A 20,846-nucleotide genomic window follows, 5' to 3' on the forward strand; every position below is an offset into this window, starting at 1 on the left:
GTTGTGTAAGTCTGAATTACCCCTGTAAATCAATCAAGACAAAAATCAAACCAACTCTTAGTTGGCTACCCCCCCCCTCCCTCTCTCTATCAAATTCCATGGTGCCGCCCCTTCATATCAGATATCATAAAATTTATCCAATGGGAAAAGAGCAGACAACATAAGGGGCACCTTCATATATATATAGAGTTACATCTACTATGTCACTTTGGTAACTACCATGGCAACCCGGCTCAGCAGCCAATCACAATCAAGGTTACCATGGTGGTAATTACCATAATGGCACAGTTACTTTACTTGTGGGTCTTTATAAAATGGGCCTCAGACAAATATTTCAAATACATGAAATACTCCCACTGGGTGAATAGACAATAAAAACAAAATCATTTTGAATATATTTAATGAAAGAATAATGAAACAAATATAACAAATTAAAAGTAAAATGAGAGAAAAACAAAACAAATACAAACACATACACAATACAGCATTTAAATGCAATAGAAGAGATATCTTCTTAGGAAAAATATTTCAATGAATATTATCAAAGCAACTCTTGAACTTTAACCCCACCTCTCCCTTTCCTCTCATGGCCCTGGGAAGCGGGAATGCAGGAAAAGGGAACCTTTTTTTTTTCTTGTTAAATTTGTGACAAAAGGCACCTTCATGCTTGAGTGAAAACTTTTTTTCTCTCTTCATTTTTTTTTTTGCTTGTCAACTTTTTTCTAAACAAACCAGTTGGTAACATAATCAGAAAAATAAAAAAAACAAATTAATAGAAGTGTGACAAATGTTCATGCAAGGACAATAGTTTTTGTTTTATGTTCACATTAATACTTTCACCTATTTATGCACCGCTTTGTTCGAATTATTCGTCTGGGTCAAGTTTTAATTGCCACAATCAAAAGACAACATATATCTTATTTTTTTGTTTACCCCAGTATATTTCTTTAGTTTTTATACAAAATTTCCATTTGCCCTCTGTTACTTAACCTTTCACATTCTGTTGTCAGATTTTGGTCTTGATTATTGTGATAGATATGCAACCATATTTCATTTTGTATATTATTGATGTCTTTGTAAACGGTATCTTCTTCTCCTCCCCGTCCCTCCTCCTTCTTCTTCTCCGCCTCCTCATCTTTCTATGATCCCTTTATAATATTCTATTGATACATCTGTTCATGTCAACATAATTGTTGATTTTATACTGTTTGTTAAACACTGTTTTAATGTTTATTATTTCAATTGTATCATGTTCTACAAGGCCCAAATGGAAAACAGTCTTTGACCCGTTTCAGCTTTTTAACCGTGTCTACATAAAAACAATCTCGTCATATCCAGTTTCATGAATCCATTAAGATGCATTGTGTGACGTCACTGACCATACAGTGTAGGTTTTGCTTATTGATATTCGATGTACTGTTACACACACTACTTGTCTGTATGGGGGGGGGGGGTCAAAGACGTAAGGCTAATTACTCCTTTTTATTGATTCCTTATTTGACATAATTTTTTTTTTATCTGAACACCAACGGGGGGGGGGGGGGGGGGTGATTTTAGCCGCTGCAAAAATTGGCACAGTAGTAGTGTGTGATGTAATCTACAAGGCTGCATGGTTAATTTTTTCGAACTAATATAATTTTTATTATGAATTTATTATGCTACTGTAATTGATGCATAAATCATACATTTTCACTAAATTAAGGTACTAGAATGCTAATTTCTGGTGTAAATATTCTTTGTAGCATTCCTAACAATTGTCAGAATAAAATTTCGTTTTCAAAAACAGTTTCTTATGTATTTTATTGTCTCATTAATTTCTTATGCATTTCTTTGTTTTTCAACCTTTTTTTTGGTTTTTGGGGCAGCATATATTGCAGAACCTTTTAGAAGCGTCATTATTTCAACTGATAAAAGTAAACATAAGATGAAAAAACTCTGTTTGTATTGACTTTCTACATAAAATCATGTTTTGGAGCAATTTGGGGTCATGCTCAATTTCAATGTTGCATAATGTTGCATAATTTTCCAACCGCATACCCGGGCATTGTGAAAATAATATCAAAAATCCGCAAGACCAGAAAGTTAAAAGTAAGCAAGCAGCTTGGCCAAAAGGAGTCATGCAGCAGTGAAGTCACAAAGTTTGTCAAGATGGGAGTTTCAATATGACCCCTCCCCATAACTGAAGGGTTAGATATATGTTGTATCATCTATTACCATATCGAGGCAAACTCGAGTCAAATACCTTGGGACAACAGAGAGATGTTTGACCACTGGCGGATCCAGGGGGGCAAAGCTGGCCCGTGCCCCCTTTTGAGAGGCACAATTAAAAATTTTTATGTAAAAAATGCCGTTAAAAGAGAAGTGTGCCCCACCCCCCACCCCTTTTGAAAGTGAAGACCTTTTTTTTTTGCTTGTCAAACTTTTCCTCAGAAAATGTGCCCCCCCCCCTTTTGGAAAATCCAGGATCCGCCCCCGGCTTGACTAAAATAAAAGAAAATAACATATGGCTTAAAAGATCTGATCTCGAAATATTCAACTTGAAAGTAGGTCAACATATGCAGAGTTGACTATATTTAATGTTTATATTTTAACACTAGTAACAAATACACGTCTAAGTTTGTCTGATAATGCATGTATACTTGGACCAGTTTGATAGCTATTTTAGGCTTCTAGAAAAAATTGCATTTTATATTATTCATTCACAGTATACTAGAACAGCTTGCCAGTGATGCTTCAAAAGTAAAACTGAATACAAATGTTTTTTTGTTTTTTTTGCAAACACCTTATTGATCTTTCTTGTTTTATTCTGTATTCTATATATTAAAAAAAAATAATTTAATAACCAAATCCCCCTTTAGAATTCAATATGCTTTCATAAGGTGAATGGATTTTATCACAGAGAATAATAAACAAATTTCAAAAGAAAATGAACCAATGACAATACCCATCTGCATTAATCATCATCATGTGTCAGGTGAGGGTCTATAATCGAGAGATTTCAGAAACTTTAGGGTATCCTTGATGACAACATCTTTGTGCCTGAGTCCCTCAACCTCCTTGCTCAGAGTCTTGACTCTTCCCTCTAATCTCCTATTGCGTTGCTGGTTGGTCTTCAACCGCCTCTGAAGGTCAGCCAACCTAGCGCAGCTAGTATCCATCCGATGCTTCAGCACCACAGGGTTATCAGCGATACTGTAGGAATGATCGTGTTCTTTGCTTTTTACCATCCTTCTTCTTTCACCAATGGCGATGGGGTCGGGAGTCAGCGACGGATGTTTAGAGTGGAAGAAACCATCTTTGATAAAGCCTTGTCCATCAGGTAATGTCACCATATCGGTGTCTTCATCCGGGAGTTCACTATTGGACATTGTCCCCGTTTTACCAACCTGGACTGGCTGCACCTTATCTTTCACAGGTTTAGAACGCTTCACTCTTCCATCCTGTTTCTGGCTTCTGAGATTGTACTCTGTACGAGCTTCACTTGCAGGTTGCGGAAGCTGTGACCTTTCAGTGCTGCCTGCTTCAACCTGGACTGGCTGCACCTTATCTTTCACAGGTTTAGAACGCTTCACTCTTCCATCCTGTTTCTGGCTTCTGGGATTGTACTCTGTACGAGCTTCACTTGCAGGTTGCGGAAGCTGTGACCTTTCAGTGCTGCCTGCTTCAACCTGGACTGGCTGCACCTTATCTTTCACAGGTTTAGAACGCTTCACTCTTCCATCCTGTTTCTGGCTTCTGGGATTGTACTCTGTACGAGCTTCACTTGCAGGTTGCGGAAGCTGTGACCTTTCAGTGCTGCCTGCTTCAGGTTCCCCAGCAACAGCACTACTTGGGTTGCTATCTTCCTCATCACTTGGTGCATCATCTTGACCAGTAGAATGTGAAAAAAAGTTCCCGCTAGCCAACAGGCTTAGCGCTTGCAACAAGGTGGGAGGTCGTTTATATCTACGTGTTTTTCTAGGTGGACGGCGTCTATCATCCCTATACGATGGCGGCAGACTTTGATTAGTTCCGCCTTTTCCAATGTAGTCATGGTCATGTGATGTACAGTCTGCTTCACTATCTGATGCAGGTGGAGATTTCCGCTTCTTCCTGGTTCTTACTCTGACAGGAAGTTTCACAATCATCTCTTTTTTCTGTTAGTATAAGAATGGGGGGAAAAAAAACATGAAAGTGGTAACTAAAAATAAATGCATATGACTGCCGAGTGAATAACTACAGGAGAAAGTATCAAAAATGGAGGTTCTAAATATAGATCTGAAGTTCTGACATAGTATGAGCCATGAGGTATGAAATAATGACCATCAGTAGCATACGCAGTATTTTTAAAGGGGGGGTTCAAGCTGAATGAAATGTTGACAACCCCAAAAAAGGGTCTTCACCACCAGTTTTACGTTGTTTCGTACCCAAAAAAAATTGGCAACCCCCCAAAAAAAAAAATTATAAAAAGGCCTTCAAAAAAACCTTAGGGGGGTTGAATTCTTAGGGGGCGTTTTGGGTATCAAAAAAAATTAAAGGGGAAGGGTTGAACCCCTGTAACCACCCCCCTGCATAAGCCACTGAAGACCATCATATTAAGCAAAACAAGACTAGACTGACCGCCAAAATACAATGGTAATTTAATTAGGATAATTACTGAGCAATCACTCATGTTTTACTACGATCACTTATATGCAAATACTTTGATAGTCCTTTTGTTGGAACCTATTTGTACACATTTTGGGATTGTTGCCACCGCTGAAATTAGATTTAAAGGGAAAATACTAGTTCCGACAATACATCCATTAAGTGAGGTCATCACTTACTATGGATCAAGCTTTGAATTCCCTGATTGTATTGGTGGACACTGATGCGGGAAGATTAAGAGCTTTATTACAATGAAACACATTCTTTAATGTCAAGGTTTCTATGCTCATCAATAGACCAGTTCGTAGTTACTTCATGGACAATTTTGGTCAAATGACCTTTCATTAAGATAGGCAGATTTCAAAGCAAGATATTACGTATGCATGCCTTACATAGCGGGATGAAGAAATTGAATAGACCAGGTGACTAGAATAGCACATCAATGAACACTCTATGAAGGTATTTGTTGCATTTCTACTTTGAATGCATATTAGAGGATGTTGTACAATGTACTAGGCAAACTGTGATACCAGTCATTCGTGGACACATTGTTTTTTGTGGATGTGAATGAAAAACACAATTCAAAAGAATATATGAATAATCAAGACATCGAAGTTGGTGCTTATCTATCAATATTCTATCAATATTGCTTTTAAGATAATCTTTGGTATCTCAGGTTTCAAAGAACTCAGTTTCATGAAGATTGATAAATCCGAAAGTACTGGAATAGTCCATTTTATTCGTGGGGGTGCTATTACCTCTCATCACGGACGGACATTTTTACTCAAATTCTCTCTAGTTTTATTGTTTTTAAAGTTATTTTAATTTGGTTTGGATGTTCTTGCACTCTGAACATTAATCTATTATCAAACATAAATTAGTAGAAAAAAAATATTGGGAAGTAATTTTTTTTGGTAGGTGTGAACATTTCCATTTTGAAATTTCCGTCCATGATGAAAAAAAATATAAAAAGTTTTTTTATTTTTTATCAGAATAGAAATAAAAAACAAGGCAAAAGCAATTTTGTGTCTCGCCCACTTATGAAAATGACCAGAAATATCATGATTTGCGAGGGCACGCAAGAGAATTATATCGAAACTTAATTGTGAAATGACTGGAATGGAATAACACTTGTCATAAGAGCCTTGCACCGTTGCACGTAAACTTTAATGTTGACCTGAAAATGACCTTTGACCTAACCATGTGACCTCCGACTGCAGCATAACATGCATGTCCCCCAAGTCTATCTAATATCCAAGTTTGGTTGAAAAGTGACTTATGGTTGGGGAGTTAGACGTCATAAGAGAGTCTTGCATGTAAACTTTAACGTTGACCTGAAAATGACCTTTGACCTTACCATGTGACCTCCGACTGCAGCATAACATGCAGGTCCCCCAAGTCCATCTACCATCCAAGTTTGGTTAAAATACGACTTACGGTTGCGGAGTTAGGTGTCATAAGACAGTCTTGCATGTACATTTTAACGTTGACCTGAAAATGACCTTTGACCTAACCATGTGACCTCCGACTGCAGCATAACATGCAGGTCCCCCAAGTCCATCTACCATCTAAGTTTGGTTGAAAATCGACTTACGGTTGCGGAGTTAGGTGTCAAAAGAGAGTCTTGCATGTAAACTTTAACGTTGACCTGAAAATGACCTTTGACCTTACCATGTGACCTCCGACTGCAGCATACCATGCAAGTCCCCTAAGTCCATCTACCATCCAAGTTTGGTTGAAAAGCGACTTACGGTTGCGGAGTTAGGTGTCATAAGAGAGTCTTGCATGTAAACTTTAACGTTGAACTGAAAATGACCTTTGACCTTACCATGTGACCTCTGACTGCAGCATAACATGCAGGTCCCCCAAGTCCATCTACCATCTACCATCCAAGTTTGGTTGAAAAGCGACTTACGGTTGCGGAGTTAGGTGTCATAAGAGAGTCTTGCATGTAAACTTTAACGTTGACCTGAAAATGACCTTTGACCTTACCATGTGACCTCTGACTGCAGCATAACATGCAGGTCCCCTAAGTCCATCTACCATCCAAGTTTGGTTGAAAATCAACTTACGGTTGTGGAGTTATGTGTCATTAGGTTTGTGACGGACGGACGACGGACGGACGACGGACGGCATTTGGATCCCTAAGTCTCGCCTTCACCTCCGGTGGGCGAGACAATAAAAAGGTGTAGAGGTATCTCACTAAACACTGTACATCATTCTATTTGAACATAGCTGAAATCCATACATTTTATCCATATCATAAACTCAATCAAAATTGATCACGGACGGACATTAATTTCATCACGGACGGACAATGTAAATTCACTCAAATTCAATTCACTCTAGTTTTATTGTTTTCAAAGTTACCCCAATTTGGTTTGGATTTTCTTGTACTCTGAACATTAATCTATCATCAAACATAAATTAGTAGAAAAAATATGGGAAGTAAATTTTTCTGGTAGATGTTAACATTCCATTTTGAAATTTCCGTCCGTGATGAAATTAATGTCCGTCCGTGATCATTTTTATTGAGTTTATGATATGGATAATACGCGTATGGATTCAGCTTTTTATTCTTTATCAGAATAAAAACAAAAATAAAAGTGTGTTGAAGCATCTCACTAGACACTGTACATCATTTCATTTGAATATAGCTAAAATCCATACATTTTATCCATATCATAAATCAATCAAAATAATCGCAGACGGACATTAATTTCATCACGGACAGACAATGAGCAAATACTGAGCAGATTATGAATTTAATTTTAGTTCCAATTTGCAGTGAAAAATGGTGCTGAGAATTATTCAGAACTCAAATGGATGGAAACCTACAACTCTTCACAATTTTGGTGAAATCTTTCTTTGGCTGTTATTGGGGCTTAATTGTTGTCAGGAATTTTTTTTTAAACATAATTGGATTTGGAATGCAGATAGAGTTGGAAGCTACATGTATGCCAAAAAGCAGGAAATGAAATAGAGCAAGAATAAAGTCAAAAGCTGTATATTTCATCAATTGAAGCTTGCAGAAAGTGATGGAAAAGAAGAAAGTAGAATGCATATTCTGATAAGCAGAAAAAAAAATCATTTTTTCCATGTACAATATGGATTCACAATGCTTCTAACAGAACATGACATCACGTCCTTGAGACTTGTGAAAAGTACAAGAATTCCTTTTTTTTAAAGTCCATTTTGGAGCTAATTTTGAGCAAATTGCTGATCTGGTAATCTGAAAATGCATACAATTCATGTAAAGCTTGCACTACATGTGTTTAGAAGTTTAATTGGTATCTGATTTCAATTTTGGATTCGGTCAGGGCCTAAATACATGAGGGCTGGTGATGTGAAGGGGTGTCTCCACTTAATATGGACAAAAGATGAATTTGAAGAGAGCCTGGACAAGTGTTGTGGTCATACTTGATCCACCAAACAAGCATAATGATCAGCAACCTGTGAATCTTTTTGATTTACTTAATGGACATAAAAAAATATGTGCTCTTCGAAAATTAATGCCTAAAAATGTATGAACATGTATCATCATGATATATCATAAAAAGTATCAACATGATCATTGATCCACTGGATGTTGATTTGGTACCAACTATAGTATTCTTTAAATTGAAAAGAAGACAATGTGCATTAGGATATTTGATTTTGAAAAGAACTATGTTTAAAAGCAATCATATGGCTAGATTATTTTGTGTGTCTAGCATAGAAATCATGCTACTACAACTTAAATCAAGTTGTAGCAACTTAAATCAAGTTGTAGCAACTTGATCGAAGTTGTAGCAACTTGATTGTGCAACTAATATTGTTGAATCATATAAAAAAATGTACAAATCATCAATACAATAGCATTTGTTCCCCCAAACAAGTAATAAGAACTTCTTACAAGGTACTTCCAATGTATTTTAATTGTGTCTGTTCGTGATGTCCGTCCGAGATGTCCGTCCGAGATGGAAAATATTTGCAATTCTCTCAGAAGTTTGATATTGGTTAAGGATTCAATATGCTGAACATAGAAGCTAACATACCTGAGTATAAGTCGCATTAACAATTATTGGTCAAAGTTAAGCTATTTAGATAGAAACAATAAAAATGTTCAAAAATTCTGAAAACCACATTTCTATCATGTCCGTCCGTGATATGGCACATTTAGTGGCTACCTACATGTATGTTTGTAGGTAACCATGGCAACAAACTTTTTTCATCATTCAGCATACTTTGTCCTACCCTTCACTATAAAACACAAAGGAACAATGTTCATCTTATTCCTAATTTGTTACAAGCCTTCGAAGTTTTCAAAATCTATCAGATGTCCGTCCGTGATGAACCGATCACGCTCTGCATTAGTCTTTTAAAAAACTTGGCAGAAAGATGCTTTGCTCATGCATGCTCAATTATTCAGAATAATCTTCCTCAAAAATTAGACCCAAGTCACTCACTGGACTGAACTCTCGAACATAATCAAGAGGAAGAGGGTGGAAGCCGAAAGGGGGTTTAATATGTATCTTCTCTCTCTTTTTTTTAGGGATGCTATGTTATTTTCATATGGAATGACCCCCAGAGAGAGTTGTACCCCCCCCCAAAAAATAATGAATTACCTTCTTATTTCTAGTACGCCTTTCCTCCTTAGCCGGCTTTTCCTCCTTACTTTGCCTCTTCTCCTCAGTTTGTTTTTTCTCCCTAGATTGCTCTTCATCCTCAGATTGTTTTTCCTCCTTGGATTTCTGTTTCTTCTCAGACTCTTTTTCTTCAGACCGGGGACCTGCAGAAGGCGCTACTGCCGATGATGCTCGGTAACTACCGCACCTGAAAATTGTTGGAACTACATATTCCCGGAGCCTTGTAGTTTGCCCCGTTCTGTCAAAGCATCTTTCCTCAAAGTGATCCGAGCAGATGACTTTACTAACCGTGGGTATCCAATTTTTTTCTCTTCCGATCTGCGAAAGCCATACACGCAGCAAATCAGGTTTACGTAAGGGCAGTCTGAAAGAAATAAAAAGCATATAAATTTGGAGTGTTATGGCCCACCAGTGGACTAGTCTTCTGACTTTGAAACAGAGGCGCAATTTCCTTCGGCTAGAAATTCATCGAAATTGTGCGGCACTCAGCCCAGGTGAGGTGAATTGAATTGAAATGCCTTTGCGCTGTAAAAGGCTGTGGGGAATGAAGCCAGGGTAATAATATCCAAGTCCTTTGAATGCGCAAAGCCATAGGGACGTTATGGACATGTGATATGCACTATACAAGAACTGCATTATTATATTATCATTAAATGCTTGTACTTTGGCAGTCAGATTTTACTGCAACTTATGGTTCACCCATTGAAACATTACATGTGTCATGCACATGAAAATCACAGGCACAACACATGCAACACTTTCATGGGCTTATTACAATTTTTTTTTAAATTTTTTATGACCTGGAAGAGACATGCTATTTTTTCTATGAAACTCACCGAAGGATATAATTTCTCTACTTCTTCCTGTTCCTCTTTAGCTTTGTGTGCAAAAAAAAAAATTCTTAAAGTTGACGAGGATCGAATTTCACTTTGGGTATAAGAATTTTTTGCGCACAAGTTATATTGATATCAAAGACACTGCAAGGGAAAGACTAGGCACTTTAACTATTTTACACGCAAATCGATGCAAAGCGTTAGGTGAAGTCGGTAAAGTATCCCATCTTTTCATTGTATAGACTTTGGTATACCGTTTGTTGACAAACGAACAAACGCTTGTACTACTGTTTTTACTTTGAGATTTTTCTATTTTTTATAAAATTTGTCGTCACTTGAAAATAATTTTTTTAAAGTAGTGCTATCATCAGCAATGATAATCTACAAGCACTTTTTGAAGGTTTTGCATTAATTGGCGCCAATATTTTATGAAATAATCAAAGAATCGCGAATAAATGAATTACTAAACTAGACACAGTTAAAACTACCATAACTGATAAGCTGAATCAAGGTTGTGCATTTTATTAGCGCCACCATCGGAGACCTGGAAGAAACATGCTACATGTATGCCGCTGACAAGGCCGAGGTAGACCCTGATCGATTTTGGTTTAATGATTTCAATTCATTTTATTATTAAAGAAATATTCAAATTTAAATCTAAAGTTATAATTTACCGGGAATAGTCCCAGTGAGTAACTCTACGTGGACAGACCAAGTTTCGGCAAACATTACTTCTGTTATAAAGCGATGTTTACTGACTTCTCTAAAATCCACTGTGTAATCCCGTTCGTAGTGTGAGGTTTAAAGTATAGCTAACTTCGCACTAGTGTGAGGCAGTGAACAAGTGAAGGTCAACGGTAGCGCGGTCGGCATTACATGTATGGTTTGACCTACCCCTATCGACCATCTAATTTTCTAAGCATCATATCTGCAAAAATCAGTTTACCTAATTTTCGTCTCATTGTGCAGAAAATTAAGCATATCAGATTCCCATGCTTCTATCTACTCCGATTCTATTCATGTATATATTGCGAACAATGAATGCGACGATTTTACATCTGCTCATTTGCACCCTTCTTTTGAAACCGACCAGCCGACATTGACAAGATTCGGATCGGCCGTAAACTTAGTGGCGAAATATTTTGACTCTTCCAAATCAGTTCTATGTCAACATGCTAAATTGTCTCACTACTTCCACTGCGAGCTCTGGCACATGATTTCGACGATTGACGACGGATATTTGTTCTATAGCCGTTTCCTATCAGATTTCTTGGTATGAACAACTGTTTTCGGCAGGGTTCAGGTCTGGTCAATACAATTTTTGATCATTTCTACTAAATTTTTACCTTTAAATTTTATCCTTGTTTTTCACTTATAAAATTTATTCTTACCGCTCCTTTGCCTGGACAGTGGCACTCCACCTAGTGACCTTGCCCCGGGGACCTCGACACGTCTTCAGACTGTGTTCGGGCTGCCGCAGTAACTAGTGACCTGGGGCGGTATTCTGAACATTGTCTTTTCTCCATATTTTATCTTTTGTCAGAGATATGACAAAATCGGTATTCTGGTGGATGTCATAACTTTTGTCACAAAAATTGTCATAAATTTCGTCTCTTCTCTTTAGCGCGCACCAAAAATATGCGGATTTAAATGCGCGTAATCCTTTTATACAACCAAAAGATATGACAAAAGTTATGACAGGGGGGTAGCAGTCATAAATTTTGTCATAACTTTTAGTACCAAATATCCCGATACCCTGCCGACTGAATGTCAAGCATATAATGATATTGTTTAGATTAGATTGTGGTATTAGTTTCACTCATCATCCATGACAATTTTCAAAATTATTTTTTCATGCTACAATTAGTTAGGCCCTACATATTAATTCTTCCTTTTTTTTCTCTGTTTTCCTTCTCTTTCTACTTCTCCTCTAAAATCCTTCACAGCACCCTGTCTCTCTTTGTAATAAAGCGCATCAATATACGCGTACCAGCAACTGTATTGGGGATACGCCCTACCTGTCACGGGGCCTTCCTATTGGTTAGAAGGGCTCCCACTGGGAACTAACAATGATTTTGATTGGTTTGCTTCCAAAAACATGGGTGGGAACTTTGAGAGATATGACAAGGAAAAGACAATGTTCAGAATACCGATTTGTGACAATCATAGGGTTGTCACATCTCGGAGAGAAATGACAAAATTTATGACAAAAGTTATGACAGTGTTCCAGAATACCACCCCAGGTCTCCTGCCGCAGTCCCGCGCGTACCGTTTGTAATACCAGTACGCGATAAATCTGGCGGGAAATCCAACACCCTTCCAAATATTGCACGATCCCAAACATCAGACATATTGGCCGAATGAATGAAGTCGCACGCAACCGAGTGAAGAGGTCCAATGTTCGGAGCCGAAAGAGGTCCATTTGGTAAGTAAATTAAAATCATCATTATTTACCGATTTCTGTATCAAAATTATTGATAGTAATAATTAAAATCAGCATCGAGGCACAAACTTGACCCTCAAAAAAAGGAAAAGTTCTGTCTTGTTCATTCTCCTTCTGTCAAAAGTTGAAAACAAAATGGCCGAATGATACCGAGAACGAATGCGACATAGGGGTCTAACTTTTCCTTTTTTAGCTATCACAGCCGGTTCGACTTTACAACACTCTCGTATCTGTGACCGTGCTAAATTGGCGAGATCAATAACATAATTTCTACAAACAGTCAAACTTTTAAAAAAATTAAAAATGACCTACATGATATACAAAATCATTACTTTTAAAAATTACATCGTGTACTTTGAGGTCCATAATAATCCATTTTACAGAGACAATCTTGTCACTCGTACATCCCCAAAAAAGTTGCCATGAAAATATCAAGTTTCGCAAGATTTGACTTCAGGGTTGTATTTTCTCTCTCATATCATCGCCATTCGATGAAACATCAAATTTCTTTCTATGCGAGCATGATTTCGAATTCGAAAAGTTCTTTTGATGCTAAAAATGAAATGGATCGAGCTCTGTGTGTCTCTAGCTAGTGCAGTGGTCACCGGTACGGTAGAACATGCAATCTGCACGTGGTGTGTGTGTGTGCATGCATGTATACAATTACAAGTCATGTGCAATCATAAGGCGTGAAACCAAAGGAGACAAAGGGGGTATGTTAGCCCCCCTCTTCATTTTGACAGCAAATGGGTTACATCAGGAATGGAACTAAGTGGTATATCTCTTTTCAAATATAGTATATTGACACCAGGGGCAGATCCAGGATTTTCCAAAGGGAGGAGGGCACATTTTCCCATGGAAAAAGTTGACAAGCAAAAAAAAAATGTTTTCAACAAAATGAAGTACATTTCGTCCACGAAAAAATTTTACAAGCAAAAAAAGGGGGGGCACACTTTGTTTTAAGTTTTAACAGCATTTTGACATTACAAATTTTAATTGTGCCTCTAGGGGGGGCACGGGCCAGCTGTGCCCCCTGGATACGCCAGTGCTTGACACCAGAGGTTAGTTACAAGGTATACCCCACCCCCCATTTAAATGTTTCATTTCAATGCAAGTAAAATATGTTCATGCCCTGCACTTAAAATTTGGGAAGCCTGCAGCATACAGTATGCCTCCTGTACATGATCAGTGGAGGATCCAAGGGGGGCACATCCAACCCGCCCCCCCCCCCCTTGAGGGCCATTATCAAAATTTTTAATATAAAATGCTTTTACACGTGTACCCTCCCCCCTTCGAAAGTCATAGCATATATTTTTAATAGGAATATATATATTTTTTTGCTTTTCAAATTTTACCTGGACGAAATGAAATGCATTTTTAGGTGAATTTTTGTTAAACTTTTTAAAGGAGTTATGGGTAATTAAAGATCAAATTTTCAAAACCCATTCCGCCGCATAATGTGATGCCTCAAAATTTTTGCGATAAACATTTCATGTTTGAAAATTGCTCCACTTCATTCCAAGAATATTTTTCCTCAAGTCTTGCAGAACTTTTGAGTCCAAATTTACGATGCTCGGGTATGCAGTTTTTAAATTATGCAACATTTAGTAGTACATGTCAGCCCCCAAAATGCTGAAATACATGATTTAATTTTCAAAAGCGAAAAAATAGGTGAGAAAATGTCTTTAGTATCAGTTGTTTAAAAAAAAAATTTGTTAGAAATGCCATGAAGAATATGTACAGCACAAATTAGCACTCTACAAGCTTTAATTACTGAATTAGAACAGAATATATGATTTTATGAATAAATTAGCATATAATTATTTCATATAAAATGAAGTATATACATGTAAATATATACTCAGTGAAGTTTAGCTCTACAAATTAATGTAATTTTTCTACCATCTTGTAAATTTTTATTGCCATATCATGATCTTTTGCAGACAAATGGGGGGATCAAGCATATTCATGCTAATTCATTCATGAGATTATGTTTTTGGCTGCCAACACTCAGATATGAGAATGTCTTAAAGTCGAACCGGCTGTGAAAGCTACAAACTGGACCCTCAAAAAAAGGAAAAGATCTGTCTCGTTCGTTTTCCTTCTGTCAAAATTAAAAACAAAATGGCCGATCAATACCAAAACGAATGTGACATAGACGTCTAACTTTTCCTTTTTTTAAATTAAGGGATTGAGAGTCCAGTTTGTGCCTCGATGTCCGGATACTAGTATAGTGAGACCACCACATATCGACCACCTCTTTTGAAACCGACCACCTTGCGCGCATTAAGATTATTGTGTATTACAAACGATACGCGCAGGAGAGTAGGTGCAGTGTCCATAGGTAAGAATCGATATTTCAAGAGAAAAAGAGGAAAAAGGCAAAAATTTAGCAGAATTCATCAAAATTGTTTTGACTAGACCCGAACCCGCCCCGTTTCCGATAGGAAATGGCTTTATTTAGTCTTGTTTAGAACAAAAATCCGTTGTCAATTGTCGAATCATCATGTGCCGGAGCTCGCAGTGGAAGTAGTGAGACGATCATTTAGCATGTTGACATCATAGAATTGATTTGGAAGAGTCAAAATATTTTGCCACCGCGACAAGAATCGGCCTTTAACTTTTAGTTTAAGTTTAACTTAAAGCATGTAAAGCATGTAGTATCGCGCACTCATGGGATCAATGCATCTCGCGTGCAAAGGATTCATATGCACATGGTGCACGCGAATTTTTCACACCCTTTTTACTAAAATAACTATGCCATTCCTTTTAAAATAATGTTTCTAATTGTGCTATGACACTTACCGAACCATATGGATCGTTTCTTGTCTTCTCTTTGGTGTGTTTTTAAGAAAAAAAAACATTTTCTCGTGATCTTCACGTAGATACCGCAGGGTCATCGTGGTTGTAAACTTTTGCTTAAAGAGGGCGCGCGATATTATTCACAAGATGTTTGTTTACGGTTCTGCAGCTTGTACTGCTAGCTTCATTTTAGACGCTCAGCATTATTTTCCTCTTTCTGTTTTTTTTTTTTGCTGTCAAGCGGTATTTTCTATTGTAGCGCCATCAGCGATGATGAAATGTAAAGAGTCGCCTTGAAATGAAGAAAAATTATGTCACATTAATTCGTTAGTTTGTTTCCTATTTTTTTGTACTTTTTTCTTCTTCCTCATCTATGATCAAAGGTGAATACCTTTTTTTGATATCTGTTCTAAAAGCTGGACATTTTAAATATTTTGTTCAAGTAAATAAATCAACAGGATAGTAATCAAAATGCGATAGAGCTGCCCGAGCTGAAAATTCTGATACAAGGACTTGAAAATAAAACATTCTGAGCACTTTTTATAACCATGATGAGGAGACCTATATATATATATATATATATATGTATATGAAATAAGCTAACACGAAAAAAAGACGTTTTGGGGACTGTTAAATAAGAATTCATGAGTGGGATAGGTAACTATCTATTCTATTCTTGTTCGTTTTCTATTATTATTTGTGTGTTGTGTTTATTTTTCTTGAAGCACCAAAAGGTGGACATGTCCGCTAAGATATATTAACGAAGTCACCATTATTATCACAAGCTAACGGATCAAAATGCGAGCGTGAAACGTGAGCTTCTTTTTTTTCTTAATTCAGTCTTAACGATACTTTTTCATCATATTTTAAAGGTGAATCTCATGATTCAAAATGATAAATGCTTGTCGCACGGGCAGAAATAGCGGGACCAATAGTTATTTTCAATATTCCGAACTGCATTCTGGACGTTGTATAACTTATAAGCGCCTTTGTATAACAATTAAAAGGGTAGGCCTATTTACCTTACAAATTATGCGAGCGCTGAACTTTTGGACATTTAAACCTCAACAAATGGACATTTTAAAAATATGAACAACATCATAAATGTCACTTACAAAAATGATGCCAGCGCGAAGCTCGCGCTTAGAGTTTTTGATATTGATGACAGGACTGTATCTAAATGAAAAATAATGCGAGGGCATTTGCGCTTAAGATTTAAATTTGGGATTTGAAAAGTCCGACAGATTACCTATACTTTTAAAAGAGGAATGACCTCCAGAATTCAAGCGCGAAGCGCCAGTAGATTTATGTTGAAGTTTAGACCTAGAACAGGGACGTTGAACCTTTATAATCATGAAAAAGATGGTATTTTTATAAATAAAACATGGGAGTCTAATTTTGTTTTAGTGTTAATATTCAGATCTTCAAACTTGACATTTTCCTATCCCCTTCATCATCCCCTCTCCTTCTCCCTTTCCCCATTTTCGTTCTCCCTTCTTTTCTTCTCTCCCTTTCCCTTCCCTTTTTCGCTTTTCCTTTCCCTTCTTTTATTTCCTTTCTCCCTCCCCTACTCTTTTCTCGCTCTTTCCATTTTTCTTTCCCTCTCCCTTCCCCTCTTCCTTTCTTTTGTTTTCTTTCTATTTTATGGTCTCCTTTTCCCTCTCTCTCCTTTACCTTTCCCCCTCCCCTGATCTGTCTTTTCTTGTCTCTCCTTCCCTTTCCCGCCCCCTCCATTCCCTTTCTCGCTTTTTCCTTTCTCTTCTTTTCTTTCCTTTCTCCCTCCCCTACTCTTTTCTCGCTCTTTCCATTTTTCTTTCCCTCTCCCTTCCCCTCTTCCTTTCTTTTGTTTTCTTTCTATTTTATGGTCTCCTTTTCCCTCTCTCTCCTTTACCTTTCCCCCTCCCCTGATCTGTCTTTCATTGTCTCTCCTTTCCTTTCCCGCCCCCTCCATTCCCTTTCTCGCTTTTTCCTTTCCCTTCTTTTCTTTCCTTTCTCCCTCCCCTACGACTTGAATAGAGAATGTTCGATAGGAAAATTTCGCATTTCGATTGTTGTTTGCGTAATTTCCACCGCAGTATGAGGATGACCAAGGACGGATCGAACGAAGTATCCTGGTTGAGATTTGGAGGTAAGCGATAAAAACACTTTAATAAATAATTTATAATTCCTTTTTCAAATATACTTAAATAAATCATATGATCAAGATTAACATAGTGGACAAATATTGAAAGGCTTGGCGTAGTTTAGTCCCTCACATTCGTGTGATGAATGAAAACGTCAAAATGCACTATGAAATCACGTGTGTTGTGCGAGGTTAGTATACTAACCTCGCATGTTGTGTGAGTGAGTATCGCGGGTGGTCGGTTTCAATTTTATTTTATTTGAAGTGCTATTCCGACCACTCTAGGCGACACCCCAATACTTACCCGTGCTAATAAACTGGGACTCCACTCACGCGCATTTGGGCCGCCCTAGCTTAGAACTAAGCAATATTATCTAGAAATTGTTACATTGTAGTCATTAAATATGTTCTATTAAATAAATTGATAATGTTTAATCGGTACTCACCGGTTCTTTTGTTGCATTTTCAGACCATTTCTCACAATTCTTCGTAAATATTTGCGGCAAATTTTGTCGCCATAGACAGCTTAGCATCCATCTTTATTGATAAATGGAGCGCCCTTTACGATAGTTGTTAATGCCGCGGAGAAATCGTTAGGCATTTTGGCCTGTGTTCAAGGCGTTCTTTCTGTTTTATTTTTTATATTGAAGATTGTGCATTTGTTGAATAGCGCCGTCTACGTCAGGTATGAGATCGAGTGTATAAATACACTCTTCCAAAATAATTATGATTCCGACCTGGCGCTGTTTAACTTCAATCTCTTTCACCTAAATTAGCGATGAATGCTAGCATTATAAAATATATATTATTAACGTCTGACGAAAAGAATAACCAACCGATCAGCTGACGAGAACGCGAATCACGTGATCTTCATATCAGCTTCGATCGCGAGTCAGAAGAGAAGAGCAGCTGCCCAGAAAATCAGGAAAAAGCCGTGAAAATGTAAGTTCCCCTTCATTTCTTTCATTTTTTGTTGTTGCTAACGATGCATTTACACTATAAAATTATAATTTAAATAAGAGAAAGGAATATAGCTTGTACTTGTGATATAATATATAAATATCCTGTTCTCAGAGATTTCTAACCAAGAATACCACTGATGTCGCCTATGAGGTCCATACATGTAATGTTGGACCTCATTGGTACTAGGAGTGATTCCGACCCCATTCTAGTTTTCTACCCCATTTTGGAGAGAATAATATGTTTGACTAGTAATAGTATTTATACACGGACGACTCCTGGGCTCCGGCCCGCTTCGCGGGCCGAAGCTCCCTGGATTACATAGAAAGTAGACTACATAATTACTAGTACTAGTAGTAGTAGAACTAGTACATACAACACAATACATGGGACTACATAGATCTACATCACGTACAAATCGTGGCAGTGCAGTTGTAAACATATTAAAAGTAACTCGATAGTCATGGTTTGAAATGTAAAATTTACCTATGCCACGATCTTCCAGGCACAACCGCTCGATCCGTGTGATTTGGGCAGATAGGAACACAGCATTTGGGCATCTTAACGCATTCTCAATAGTACAGTCACTACGAAAATCGGCCTTTATCGAGTTGACCAACACTGCGGCATGCCAGCGCCACAGTCGAGATGAGTGCTATAACTATACCTCGAGCGAAGTTCGTGCAGGTGTCATAACGAACTGGCCCGGGTCCAAAACGGCTAGCTGAACGGGCCCGCCAGATCCAAATGACTGGTTCAAATTTTTGCCGAAACGATAGGAGAGCCGCCGTTTGGTTCCACATTTATCAAATCTTTCTAAGGTAGATATTATAATTATTTACTTTGATAAATGTTTCAAAATATATCTTAGTGTAATTTTTGATGTAATTTGAATATTATCTTAGAAATAATGATTTCTATAATTTTGTTTAAACTTTTAAAGGTAATAAATATATTCTATAAATATTTGTTTTGATCAAATGTTTCGATATATATATATATATTGGTATAATTATTAATGTAATTTTAATATCATTACAGAGCCGATTATTTCTATAATTCTGTCTAAAATTCAAAATGTTAATTGGTCTCGATAAGAGGTATTTCAGCCTCCTACGGTACCAATAGGCTACACTTTTTTTGCGCACGCGACGTGCGTATATTGCAGCGCGCTGGACAGTTGACATACGGCAGGGGTTCTCAAACTTTTTCTTTGAAGGGCCAGATGAGACTCCAAATAGACCTGAAAGGGCCAGGATGAAGTGGATAATTAGAAAAAATGTGCGCGAAGCGCAAAGACCCTTGCGGTCGGGGTCCTAGATGCTCTCTTGTGCAATCTGGCCCTATTTTGGGAGCATTAATCCAGCAAATTTATAACAGTTTCATATGGAACGCAGGCAAAATTAGAAAAGCTTTCAAAATACAGCGAGAGTCAATATTAATGATAACAAAATTGTAGTACTTTGTTAAAAGGAATCTAGATTGTACCTGTACATACCTGGTATTGGGGAGACAGATAATGTCTTGAAGTATCAATATTTTTTGTAGTCAAAGTAGATTGAATAATAGAGCATGTCTGTCGTAGACTCTAACAAGGATTTCAGTCTCCTAGTCTCTTTCAATATGGGAAAAGTGACAGTCTGTCAACAAAAAGTTGCTTGAACCTTGGCACAAAAGGCGTAATTGCCAGACGAAGGCACTGGTGCAAATCTTCTCTGGTCAAGCAGGGGCCGCAGAAGCGGCGGGGGGGGGGGGCTTCTGCCCCCCACTTTTTTCCAAAACCATGTACAAAAACGTAAAAATGACCATGATATGAATTTTTTTTTGCATGGCCAGCCCCCCCCCCCCCCCCCCCCCCACTTTGAAAACCGTTCCACGGCCCCTGTCAAGGTACTTCGGTATGAGTTAGTTCTTTAAAATGTTCATTGTGGAAAATGCAATTTCGCACCTGTTTGTAGGTCCAAACATGGTGAGAACAGCGCTGGTCATCTAATAAGAAAGTAGATCGAACAGACAGAAAAGACTCCACTAAACTTTTTTTAAAAGTCAAATTTATTTGACTGCCATTACTTTTATTACGGTTAGGTCTACATGGATACACAATGTAATCATATTGAGCTATACGTTTCATATTGTGACTTAAAAGTGATTAAAAAACCCAACAGAGTCTCGCGGGCCGGATTAAAAAGCTCCGCGGGCCGGATCTGGCCCGCGGGCCGTACGTAGTTCGAGAACCCCTGTTCTATAATAATGTGAGCCCATGTACGAGTGAAGGTGTGTTTGATTTAAGAAAACATTGAACATATGAAAAGTAAAACTGTTTTGAGAATCGTCTAAAAATCGTCTTATCCATGAAATCTTCAGAGATTTAGCATGTATGTAAATATCTATCATTTTAACCACGTACGCCTTTATCACACAGTTGACACATT

General features: G+C 37.6%; 1 protein-coding gene across 2 annotated transcripts; it reads right to left on the reverse strand.

Moving 5' to 3' along the window:
- Positions 1-383: 383 nt before the first annotated feature.
- LOC129261155 (peroxynitrite isomerase THAP4-like) lies at positions 384-19,077 on the reverse strand. 2 transcript variants are annotated; one of them, XM_064099134.1, is made up of 4 exons: positions 18,901-19,062; positions 9,234-9,618; positions 3,528-4,136; positions 384-3,386 (listed from the first exon to the last, which is right to left on the reverse strand). In XM_064099134.1, the coding sequence occupies exons 1-4, from the start codon at positions 18,972-18,974 to the stop codon at positions 2,964-2,966; spliced, it is 1,491 nt and encodes a 496-aa protein (XP_063955204.1). In that variant the 5' UTR covers positions 18,975-19,062; the 3' UTR covers positions 384-2,963. The 2 variants fall into 2 exon arrangements, with proteins under 2 accessions (XP_063955204.1, XP_063955203.1); XM_064099133.1 differs by having other exon boundaries at positions 384-4,136; positions 18,901-19,077.
- Between the last annotated feature and the right edge of the window lie 1,769 nt (positions 19,078-20,846).

Source organism: Lytechinus pictus, chromosome 5 (assembly GCF_037042905.1).
Source record: "Lytechinus pictus isolate F3 Inbred chromosome 5, Lp3.0, whole genome shotgun sequence".
Taxonomy (NCBI): domain Eukaryota; kingdom Metazoa; phylum Echinodermata; class Echinoidea; order Temnopleuroida; family Toxopneustidae; genus Lytechinus; species Lytechinus pictus.